At 39.1% G+C, this 12,948-nt stretch overlaps 1 protein-coding gene across 2 annotated transcripts in view; it reads right to left on the bottom strand.

The window, feature by feature from the left end:
* The window catches only part of LOC126284038 (cholesterol transporter ABCA5-like), a 333,206-nt gene that overhangs the window by 39,961 nt on the left and 280,297 nt on the right, over positions 1-12,948 (bottom strand). For both annotated transcript variants that reach the window (XM_049982602.1, XM_049982603.1), the window contains one exon: positions 7,376-7,597. In XM_049982602.1, coding sequence (XP_049838559.1) covers positions 7,376-7,597 — 222 coding nt within the window. The remainder of the gene's footprint in view (positions 1-7,375; positions 7,598-12,948) is intronic.

Below are 12,948 nucleotides of genomic sequence, written 5' to 3'. Positions count from 1 at the left end.
AAATAAGTAAGCAGGAGGGTATAAATGAACTGGAGTGCTTACAATAATTTTGAAACTGAATTAGTGAGATACGTACTCTCAGTCACAAAATTAACAAAAAACAAAAAGCGAAGATTTCTGAGCAAGCAGAGGAGAGATGCAGACTAAAGGTCAGTAGAAGAGACAAGAAAACAAGGAACCATATTGGACAACAGACAGGAGTAGAGGAGGTCAGGAGTCCAAAGTTGATGACGTCACACAGTGTGGGTAGAATATATGTGGAATCAACATGGATAAATCTGACCTCTCACTATGATGTGGAGAACACACATGGAATCGACATGGATAAATGGGACTTCTCACTAAGATGTGGAGAACACACATGGAATAAGACAAAATAATTTAATTGTATAGATAAAAAATATACTCACCAAGCTGCAGCAGAACACACACATAAAAGGAGGCTATAATTAGGCAAGCTTTCAGAACCAATGGTTCCTTCTTTAGGCAGAACAGTTGAAGGGGAAGGTAGGGGTGTGAAAGAAAAGAACTGGAGAAGTCCAGGGAAAGGGGTAGATTTTGGGGAAATCACCAAGAACCACAGGTCAGGGGAGACTGACAGACATGACAACAAGGAAAGACTGATTGTTGGGGACTGCATCAGATTAGATTTGAAAACCCGAGAGCTTAAAGGTGGAATGCAGGGTAATATGCAAGACAGAGATTACTGCTTAAATGTGATGCTTGAGTTAATAGAAGTGAAAAGCTAGGTGCATTGTATGTAACAGAGGTGGGTGAGGGGGCAGTGAAAAACAGATGGAAAAGATGTAGAAAACTAAAATGGAGTGAAGGAAATAGTAGTTACTGTGAAGAAACGCTGAGACAGAAGAAATTAACATAAATGAAGGCCAGGTGGGTGGTGAGAACCGAGGACATGTTGTAGAGCTAGTTCCCATTTGCGGAGTTTTGAGAAATTGGTGTCTGTGGAAAGAATGCAGATGGCGCAAGTGGTGAAACAGGTATTGAGGTCACGATTGTCATGTTGTAGAGCATGCTCTGCAACAGGATAATACATGTTGCACTCTCTGCCTATGCCCATTCATCCTAATTAATAATTTGGTGGCAGTCATGCTGATGTAAAAGGCCAAACAATGTTTACATAACAGCTGGCATGTGACATGCTGTTTCACAGGTGGCTCTCCTGTTAATAGCATATGTTTTGCCAGTTATGGGGCTGGTATAGGTGGTGGTAGGAGGGGGTATAAGGCAAGTCTTTCAGTGGAATGTATACTGGCAACATGCAATATCATGGGGCAGAGTATTCTCTAGAACACCACAATCACCACCTTGGTGACTATTTCACCATACGCACCATCTGGATTTTTCTCCCAGACACCTGTTTCTCAGAACTCCATAGGTGTAAACTACCACAACATGTCCTTTGTTCTTGCCATCCACCTGGCCTCAGTTTATGTTTCTTTCCTCTGTCTCAGTATTGTGGAAAGGAAAGTTGCCACTCACCATATAGCAAAGATACTGAGCTGCAGATGGGCACAACAACAAGACTGTCACAGTATAAGTTTTTGGCCAACAAGCCCTTTGTTGAAAATGGATACACATGCATGCAAAGGTAAAGGCAGAGCACACACATGGCTGCAGCCTCTGCAGCTGAAGCCACCCACCGACCCACCCACACACAGAGAGAGAGAGAGAGAGAGAGAGAGAGAGAGAGAGAGAGAGAGAGAGAGAGTGTGTGTGTGTGTGTGTGTGTGTGTGTGTGTGTGTGTGTGTGTGTGTGTGTGTGATCTATGTTCCACATAGGCCTCGTGGGCCGAAAGTGACAGTCTTTCTGTTGTGCCTATCCGCAACTCAGAAACTCCACTATATGATGAGTAGCAACTGTCCTTTCAGTAACATTGTTACATTCAATCCTGGATTTTCCATTGGTTGATTTCTTCTGTGTCAGTATTTCTCCACAGCAACTACTCTTTTTGACACTTTGTTTTAGTTTTCTACACCTTTCATTGTCTTACCCATCTATTTTCCACTGCCCCCTCCCACCTCTGTTCAGCACAATGCAATTAACTTTTCACTCTTATTAACTCACACATGATGTTTAAGCAGTAATCTCTCATATTACCCTGTCTTATAGTTTTAAGCTCTCAGGTTTCCAAAACTCATCTGATGCAGTCCCCAACAATCAGTCTTTTCTTCTCATCCTGTCCCGTCCAGAAAGTCTCCCCCGACCCACAGTTCTGGGTGACTTTCCCGAAATCTACCCCTTTTCCTAGTCCTCTCCAGTCCTTTCCCTTCACCTCTCTCCCTTCCCCTTCAACACTTCTGCCTGAAGAAGGAACCACTGGTTCTGAAAGCTTGCCTAATTATAGCCTTATTTTATGTGTGTAATCTGCTGCAGCTTGGTGAGTAGATTTTGTATCTATCCAATTAAATCATTTTGTCAAAAATTAATTGTTTTCATTGTTATATTAGCCCATGTGGCCATCATAACTTCTTTCTATGCCACACTAAAGCTGAGTGATGGATGGTGTAAATCACTTCTCCTTCCCACATCATATTTAAAAACATTACAATTGTTTGAAGCTGTGATTTATTGTTGACAGCAAACTCCACAAGGCATTAAATGTACTATGAGGCTGTTGTCAGTATGCCCACCTGTTTACTGTAGGTTCCAGAGTAGGCCCCACACACTACTCTTATTATATGCTTCTGTGCAACAAACAATGGCTGGTTGCCTCAGAATATGATGCCATAAGACATTACTGAATGAAAATAGGAAAGTTAACTGTTTTGACATTTTCATCATCAAAATATTATATTCTCTATGATGCAAATGCTGCAGAGTTTAGACATTTAAGATGCTCTGTAACATGTGACTTCAAGTTATTATCAATATAAACACTAAAGAATTTAGAATATTCTTTTTCATTCACTGATTTACCCTCACATTTTATTTCCAATAGTGTGGCCAGGCCTTGTGCAGTACTGATTTGCAAGTTGTGTGTTTTTTTCTGAATTCAGTGTAGTAGTTGTTAATTTTAAAAAATTGTTGACTCTACGAGATATGAAAATTACAAGCTAATAACCTAATGGAAGGTCTATACATTGTTATCACACTCCAGTAACCAGTGACCACAAGACAAAATTAACATGTCACTGGAATTTAAATTAACTTCCTGTTCAATCCCAACCATGGAAAGCATTAACTTCATACGTACTTTACAGGGGTTCATGATTCATTAGTTAAAAAATAGATTGGAGATTCAAAAGACTAGTAAAGACGCAATGACTGACTTTGAGAAACATTTGCAATTTGTCTTCTCCTTTCACATTGTGCTTTGGGTGAAAATTTATCAGTCATAGTGGAATTAGTGCAAGTATGAAAGTCAACCTTAAATCAACAGTATCACATCTGTTATTGTTCAACTCGGAGCTTCACACATCACTGTGAGGGGACAAATGTGGGGATCCGTCCAGTATGTTCCATGTGTCCCCCAGATCAGTTCAGTACTGTTGATGCCCTGGTTAGTGCCCACAATGAGATTGACCCTTCACCAGTGGCCGAGTGGGAAGTTGCCCCAAGCTGTGGCAGGTAACAAAAGACTTTTTGGCGGGTCAATTGAAAGGCCTCCCTAGTGGCTGGGAGAGAGGTGTGGCTGATACAGATTCTAAGCCAGATGCAGTCTCTTGGCCTGTTTTAGAGGAAGCCCCTTAGCTTGCAAGATCCCTGCAATAACAGATGGTAGGTTTACTGGTAGTTGGGAGCCTCAATGTTAAACACACAAAGGGTGCACCTGAGGATCGTGCTGCCAAGGAGGAGAAGTAATATGATGTGCACTCCATGCGCATACTGTGGGCAATCATCCAAGATGTGGAATGAGTCCTTCCAGATGCCATGTGCAGTACAGGCTGCAGACAACTGCAGGTGGTGGCTCATATTGGTACTAACAATGTGTGCCACTTTGGGTTGGAAGAGATTCTGTGTTGTTTTTGACAGCTAGCAGAATTGGTAAAGACTATCAGTCTTGCTTGCAAGATGAAGGCAGGGCTCATCATCAGTAGCATTGTTGACATGACCAGTTATGAACCTTTGGTACAGAGCTGCATGGAGGGTCTTAATCAGAGGCTCAGGTGGTTCTGTGATCACGTAAGCTACAGATTCCTAGAGTTACAGCATAGGATAATGGGGTATAGAATCCCTATTAATAAGACAGGGGTCCACTACACAAAGGAAGTGGCAGTACAGTTAGTGCTGTATGGAGTGGACTGGGCTCTTTTTTAAATCAGAGGATCTCGGGAGGACAAAAAAGGTTTCATTCTGATAGGGCACCAGCCAGTCAACTACAGGATAAGACTTGACATGGGAATCATAGTTATGGAAGTAGTAAATTATTGTAGCTGAGTTGGCAAAGAACTAGAGCTACAGACGTTAATAGAAAGCACTGAAGCACAACTCATTATAGATACTGAAAGCTGCCTAAAATCAGAGTTCAGCCACAATTTTTATGAAAGACCTGACGGCATTCATAAAGGACAAATTAAATACAGTTGCTATTAGAAGTAGTCTATCTTGCTGCAAAATTGAAATATGTAGTTCCTATGAGTTAGTATGAATAGAGACTATTGTTGTCAACAGGAATAAATTAATTACTGGTTCCATTTACTGACGTCCCTACTCAGATGAAACAGTTGCTGAACAGTTTGAAGAAGACTTGAGTCTCATTTCATTTCATTTCATACAATTATACTTACTGGTGGCTTCAATCTATCCTCAATACATCGGCAAAATTACATGTTTAAAGTCACTAATAGGCATAAAACATCACCTAAACTCATACTAAATATTGCCTGTGAAGATTATTTTGAACAATTAGTCCAGGTATTCTACCTCTTGGCAACAAATGAACCCTAACAAATAGGACGCATTGCAATGGATACAGTGATGTCATTGTGGTGGGATGTAACACCACAGCACCCGGACCCACCAATAATAAATGCAAAACATAACTATTAGAAGAAGAAGAAGAAGATAAAAAATTAACTTGACGCCTTCCTAAGAGACAGCCTCTATTCCTTTCAAAATAACTATGAAAGTGTAGATTAGATGTGGCTTAAATTCAAAGAAATTGCAATACAGAGAGTTATACCAAATAAATTAATAATAGACACAGTACACAAAACAGGTCAGAACACTTGCAGAAGCAGCAAAAACAGAATGCCAAATTAAAGAGAATGTAAAATCTCCAAGACTAGTGATATTTTACAGAAGCTCAAAATTTTGTGCGAACTTCAATGCAGGATTCTCTTAATCACAAATGAAACTCTTGTCTTGAAATCCGGCAAAAAATCCCGATAGGTTCTGGTCATATGTGAAGTACACAAACAGCAAGGCACAATCAATATCTTCACTACATGATAGCAACGGCAATGTTACTGATAACAGTGTCACTAGAGCAGAGTTACAAAACATAGTTTTCCAAAATTCCCACACAAATGAAAATGAAGTGAATATACTAGAATTAAAATCAAGAACTGTTGCCAAGATGAGAAACTTGGAAGTACATATCATCAGAGGGCAGCAAAGTAGCTTACATCACTTAATAAAGGCAAGTCCTCTGGTGCAGATTGCACACCAATTTGATTCCTTTCATAGTATGCTGATATAACAGCTCTGTACTTAACAAATACATAAAACTTGATGGGAGATCTGTACCTAAAGGGTGGTAAGTTGCATAGGTCCCATCAGTACCAAAGAAAGGAAATAGGAGTAATCTGATGAATTGTAGACCCAAATCACTAACATTGATTTGCAGTAGCATTCTAGAACACAAGCTGTGTCCAAATATTATAAATTACCTTGAGAAAAATGATATGTTGACACACAGTCACCACAGATTCAGAAAATAGGTTTCTTGTGGAACACAACCAGCTTTTTATTCTCAAGAGGTAATGAGCGATATCAACATGAGTCCCTTACCAGATACGATTAATGGATGACATCAAAAAAGTTCAAAGAATGGTAGCTCATTTTGTATTATCATGAAATAGTAGGGAGTGTGTCATAGACATGACATATGAGTTGGGGTTGGCAACCATTAAAACAAAGACAATTTTCATTGTGGTGAGAGCTTTTCACAAAATTTCAATCTCCAACATTTTCCTCCAAATGTGAAAATATGTTGTTGACCCCCAACTCCATAGGGAAAAATGATCTCTGTAATAAAATAAGAGAAATCAGAGCTCACGCGGAGAGCCCACTATTAAAAAGTGAAATAGTGTGAAAGTGGTTCGATGAACCCTCTCCCAGGCACTTAAGTTTGAATTGAAGAGTATTTATGTAGACTTAGATATAGATGTAAATGTAGATCAACAAGGTTAGTAACAGCTCAAAACCATTTGAAACTTTAATGGTTGCAGCCATTTTGAGAAGCCTAAATGACTGCAGTCTAAGTACTTCAAGAATATGCATATTACAGTCTCCTTTATCTTTGATTTTTGATTAAGGAAGTTTGAAAAAGTCAGAAATAAAATTAACAGTCTACAATGAATTTGCCTGTGCATTGGTCATTAGGAAATCTCTGATTAGATCAATGGATTATTAATAGTTAAGTCTCTTCTTTTCTGTTAGAAGCCTTGTATGTTTGTATATGTATGCTTCCTGACACATAATGAGTTTGGGGAGAGTCACTGTGTTATGGTTTGATGCTAGAAAACGCACAGAACCAAAATGGATGTGGCCAACTGAAGACTTTAATGCACGAAGAAGTCTGGGGGTTGCTCTTTATCCAGCAATTGGTGTCTAATGGATGATGGTGGTTGTTGTTGTTGTTGTTCTTGTTGTTAAGGACTGGTCAGTGGCAATGAAAAGCATACGAATATACATTTTCTATTCCTTCTAACATTATGGAAATTTTTATATAACACTGTAGCTATAATGTTCCCTTCACTCATCACTTGTCAGTCAGGGGACCTGGAGATGCTGTAACGTAGCGCCAAAACTGGTTGCTCAAATAAGACAACAATTAGAAGTTTACACAACTGCAAACTGCTTTGGTTCAACATTTGCAAGTGAAATAGTATGCCTCAATATTAATGCAGGAGACTTCAACATAATTATATAGTTTAAATCATGTATGGCTGCTTAACTTCCAAGTGTTAAAAATAGGCTCTCCTGAATACTACGACCTATATCAATGTTTTAAGCTTATCAGTGCAAAATGAAGACAATGCAACCAATCCAATATTATTTTTAATTCACTGCACCACATGTGAGATCCCAAAAGTCAAACTAGCAATTGCTTAGAACAACAACATTAATAAAAAAAACAGTAACAATTTTTCCTTTCATTGAGTTGTTTAAATGATAACACAAACTTACCCTTCCTTTGGTTGCTGCTTCCTCAGCAATCATGATTTTCATTGTAGTTGTTTTTCCAGCACCATTGTGTCCCAGAAGCCCAAAAACTTCTCCAGCATCTACTGCCAGAGACAGATTTCGCACTGCAATCTTGACGTGGACATCCTCCTCTTCCTCTTTTGGACAACACAAGCTGCATGTGCACATTTTCAACTCCTTTTTATGATATTCCTTTCGAAGATTCTGCACAGACAAACAACTGATAGTTACAACAATTAGGTAAACATAATTAGAATGAATCAATAAGTCTCATGAAATGGTGAACTGAGTTCTTTGATCAACTTATTACTATGACATCTTTATTTGTTTGTTATCAGTCTGGATGCTAACAAATGTTATGCATCAGTTTTCACTTAATGTACTACCACTGTCTATTTCTTGCAACCACAGAAAGGTTTTGTGTGTCTGCTATTGCATAACAAGAGTGTCAATTACTGTGAACCTGGAGATGACTTGTTCACCCACTGCCTTGGTGATGTCTAGTTTTGGGTTTTGGTTACTTGCTTGTACTTTGGAATAGCATTTATGTAGGTCAAGAATAGAACTGAATCCAACACAATACCTTATTTTATGCCCCCCTCCCATAATGTGTGTGGATCAATTTGGGTGCACAGCCCATTATTGTCTCAATCTGTTTCCTATCAGTATGATACGACTACCTGTACAAGACAGATTCCCATTCACATTGTAACATTTTAGTTTGCCTAACTAGCATGTTGTGAAATACAAAAGACCTTGTCATAAAAGTACCCTTGAGAAAATTTATATCCTTCATTGTTGCAATGATTATTTTTTGAAAAGTCCTTTACAATAGGTGAACTAATACACAGATGATGTGATCTTATAAAAGTGGGAAAGTATTTTACTGCAATAGTTCCTTCAAAACTTTAGGTAAGATTGGAAGGACTGAAATGAACCTGTTAAAAGTTGTTTGACTGTGATTTTATTTATGGGCCCTTCTATTGTTTACTTAAGTTTTTCATGAAATATGCCTTCAATTACTGATTACAATGACAATCAAGAGAACCAGTAAGATAGTGTGAGATGCTTATGTTAACATTTTCGAGACCAAACCCAAGCACAGCTCAGGCCACAACTTTGTGTTAAAACGGCCGTGCCCAAGTATAGGTCAGGCCATGTTTTTCTCGACTCGTGAGCCACCTATCACTGAAAAACTGGACTCATTTTGTATGAGAACAAAACACAGATGTCTCACTACCTGTTCCTTGAGTGGTGCTGCCCCCAGTTGTCAATTTCTAGAACTATTTTGATAGAAAAGTTAGCGAATGTAATAACTGCTTTCACAAATGGCTGGGACAATATGATAATATTGACATAATTCCATGCACGTATGTATTAGGTTTCGGAGTTTTCTGTATTCTGCTACAAATTTTTATCATGTTTGTTGTGTGGGCAAGAAATTTTGAAAGTTCAAGAGGAAGAAATTACTCAATAACTCAGCTTGCACTTTTTCTTGGGAGAATAATCATACTTCCACATCAAATGAATTCACAATTGCAAATAAGGACTACCATCAGCTGTAGAATGGAATGACGACAATGACAAGTCTGGGACTCGAACTCTGATTTCCTGCTTATTGTAAGCGGTCGCCTAACCATTTGGCTATCCATGCACAACTGATGGTTGGACCCAAATTTCCATATGTTGTCAACCATGCATCTGTGACCTGCACTCGTACATCCACTATGTATATTCCCGTATGTGCCAAAAATGGTACTTTAAAGTCGCTTGCTCAGTATTGTCAGATAAATATGATATTGCAGTGCCTGTATTATTCTGATTAGGTTCCAAAGTTTCTTTTAACATGCAAGACATACTATTAAGCAGGTAGTCATAATGTCATGGCTTATTAGTGTATGTGCCTAAGACACTGATTTCTATACTTCAAAATTAATAACACTCTTGTTGTCAACATTAATAAGAATTACTAAGGACATAAAACAAAGCTAAAAACAATGATCACTGTGCAAACAGACAGAATCTGAAGATGGTGCATGCATGAAGATGAATACATAAAAAGTTGTGTCCTATATGTGGAAATGGCATTCCACACACAAGGCATTCTTCATGTCAGAATTTATCAGACCGATGTCAATACAAAAATTGTATGGTCCATTTCTGTTTGTTGATATGTTTCCACATACATTTGCCTAACACAAGTTCAATGGGTTGCATCTTTTAACAAGATGGAGAACCTACGACACTGGTGTATGGATGTTCATAAATCTTTATATCAAAATCTTCCAAACCATATCATTGGTCATACTGGACACCTAGATCTCTGGGACTGACACCTAAGGATTTCTTTTTATGTCATTAGGTGAAAGACCTTGTGCATGTGCCTGCTTTACTAAAAACACTTCCAGAACTCAAAATGCACATTTATTATGTTCCAAGTTGGTGACTCCACATGGGCTTCAGAATGTTTGGTGTGATATGAATTATGATATACTGCTTGTTTTGCGAAGGGTGTCTACAGAACATATAAAGTATGCAAAACCTGAATTTAACTTCCTTTTACATTCTCTGCTATTCTTACCAATGTGTCACAATTTCATTAAATATAGCCACTTGTAATTACTAACCACTTTGAATTGCCCTGTTCTGTGAGAGGCAACAACACCATACCATCGTCATGAGTACCTCGTTTGCTGAGGTTTTGTTTGCTCTTGTTGCAGGGTGGTCTTTTTCTCTCTACTTCAGAAGCAAACATATTCTGATGCACTACAATTTTTCTGCCCCACAACCTCCTAGCTCCTGAGTAACTACACCAGCCACCAAGAATCACCACCACCTCACTGAAAGAGCAAGTGCATTACGTAGGCAACATCCCACATGTCTACCACATGCCTGCAGTGCCTATAGAAATAGTGTTATGAGCAACAAGTGGCATAAAAGTCCATGGGACAATGTTCAGCAACACTAGAGATTTAATTTGTAACCAGGTTATTACAGTGCTGTGTTTATGCAAATACACTGATGGGGAAAAAAAATTGCAACACCAAGGAGGAGTTGTTAGACATAAACGAAAGTAGACAGGCATTCTTCTACATCTGAAAGGTGATATCTACTGAATTTTGCACCAGTCACAAAGGGTGGCAATGGTAGCAACAGCAAGTCAGGTTTGCTTGAAATACATGCTGTAATGGCCATAAGCATTAGTTAACTTTCAGATCGGGCACAGTGAGTCGTTGTTAGTCAAGAATGCCTGTAAGGTGAGAAAGACACCATTATCAACACCTCACTGAGTTTGAAAGAGATCATGTAATAGGGCTACAAGAAGCTGGATGTTCCTTTTGTGACAGTGCAGGAAGGCTGCTGGAATGTAGCCACTACACTTGATTACTGGCGGCAGTCGTCATGAGAATGTACAGTCTCAAGAAGACTGGCCAAGTGGCATCACCAAGAGTGAAGACCATCGTGCTTGGAATATGGCTCTAGTGCATCATATTGCATCTGCAGCAGTAGTCTGAGCAGCAGTTTGAACCACAGTGGCACAACAAACTGAAACAAATTGGTTACTTCAAAGACAGCTCTGAGTCAGATGCCTTTCAGCGTGCGTTCCACTAACACCAAACCACCCGCATTTGTGACTTCAGTGGTGTCAAACAAGAGCTCATTGAAGGGCAGGGAGTGGTTCTATAGTGTTTTCTGGTGAAAGTTGGCTTTATCTTGGTGCCAGTGATAGCATGTTTTGGTTAATAGGCCAGTTGAAAGCCTGCATCCAACCTTGTGTGTGCTAGACATACTGGACCCACATCTGGAGTTATGGTCTGATGGGTTATTTTGTATGACAGCACCCTGATGGCAAATCTGTATGTCAGTTGGTGACTCGACTGTTGTGCAGCCATTCATGAGCAACATTCCAGGGGGTGTTTTCCAACAGGATAATGTTCAACCACATACTGCTGTTGTAAGACAATATGCTCTACAGTGTGTTAACTTGTTACCTTGGTCTTCTCTATTACCAGATCTGTCACCAATTGAGAACATATGGGACATCAACAGATGACACCTCTTGTGTCATCCACAAACAGCATTAACCATACCAACCAAGTGTGACAGGCATAGAACTCCTTCCCACAAACTGACATCCTGCATCTATGTAACACAATGCCTGCACATTTACATGTTTGACTCAACACTCTGGTGGTTACTGTAGTTATCAATGTAGCAACATTTCACATTTGCAATGGCTTATGTCACAATTACATTAATGTGTGAGCTTGCAATGTTAATCACTTAAATATAAAACCTAGACAAATGTATTCCCACAATTTCATTACTCTACATTCATTACTTTTTAGTGTTGTGATTTTTTTCCATCAGTGTATGTACTCTGTTAAAATGTCTGCAAACTGAGGACAGATTAAAATAAAAAAAGGGGGGCATTGTAGCAGTGTCAGCCTAAGCAACTGTGACAGCAATATGCAATCCTGCAAGTGCCATTAGGGAAAGTTGACCACATCATAAATGGTGCCACCAGCACGTAGCCCATAAATAGGCCAGTCCTCCCTGACCAAAAAGCAAGTCTGCTGAGGTGGCTGTGAGGTGAATAACTGAGCCCTGGGGATGACAGTAGCTAAGTGACTTTTTTGCTATTTGCCTAGAGCTGTCTACAAGAGTCAGACACATAGAAATCTGCCTCCTGCCCCCATGTACATATATCAATTTGGACTCTACTCTGTCCATTGCTGCTGCAGCACACTGGACACTGCTGTCACCCAGAAACACAGTTATCACCCTCTTCAAATTCCAGTACCAGACCCCAGCACAGCAATTTGGCATAGATTGCCTGGCTACCCTGTCTCTATTCACAGCCACATACGTTACCACAACTGTAACTTCATGTAACCATACAAATAGCAGGTAAGATGGTGATTTACAAGTTTATTTTATAATGTCAACAGCTGTGGTGGTACAATTACGATGAGTACATGTAACATCATTCCATACATTATCAGTTAAGTTCTGAAGGTAGCAGGGATAAAATACAAGCAGGCAAATATTATATACAACTTGTACAAAAAGCAGACTGCGGTTATAAAAGACAAAAAACATGAAAAGGAACCAGTATTATTTGGGAAGACAATTAGACAAGGTTGTAGCCTATGCCCCAAATGATGAGTAAGTTTGGAGGAAACCAAAGCTAAATGTGGAAACATAGTTAAGATTCAGGGAGGAGATATAATAATTAACTTTGATGTTTGCCTATGGCAATGCAACTCTGATGAAGGCAGTAAAGGACTTGAAAGAGCAACTGAATGACATGAATATTATCTTGAAAAGGGTTTACAAGATTAATATCGAAGTAAAAATAAGGGTAATCCAAGACAGTCAAATTAAGCAGTCATTTCTGAGAGAACTGGGTTAGGAGATAGACACCAAAAGCTGTAGGTGACTTTTCACAGCAAAATAACTGTTGAGGGTAGAAGTTGAGAGGATACAAAATGCAAATTGGCAACAGCATAAAAATTGTTTAAAAATGTCAACACCAAATATAAATTTAAATG

Source organism: Schistocerca gregaria, chromosome 8, assembly GCF_023897955.1.
Source record: "Schistocerca gregaria isolate iqSchGreg1 chromosome 8, iqSchGreg1.2, whole genome shotgun sequence".
In the NCBI taxonomy this organism is placed as follows: Eukaryota; Metazoa; Arthropoda; class Insecta; order Orthoptera; family Acrididae; genus Schistocerca; species Schistocerca gregaria.
Note: the sequence above shows the minus strand (reverse complement) of the source record. Positions and strands in the feature narration are given on the sequence as shown.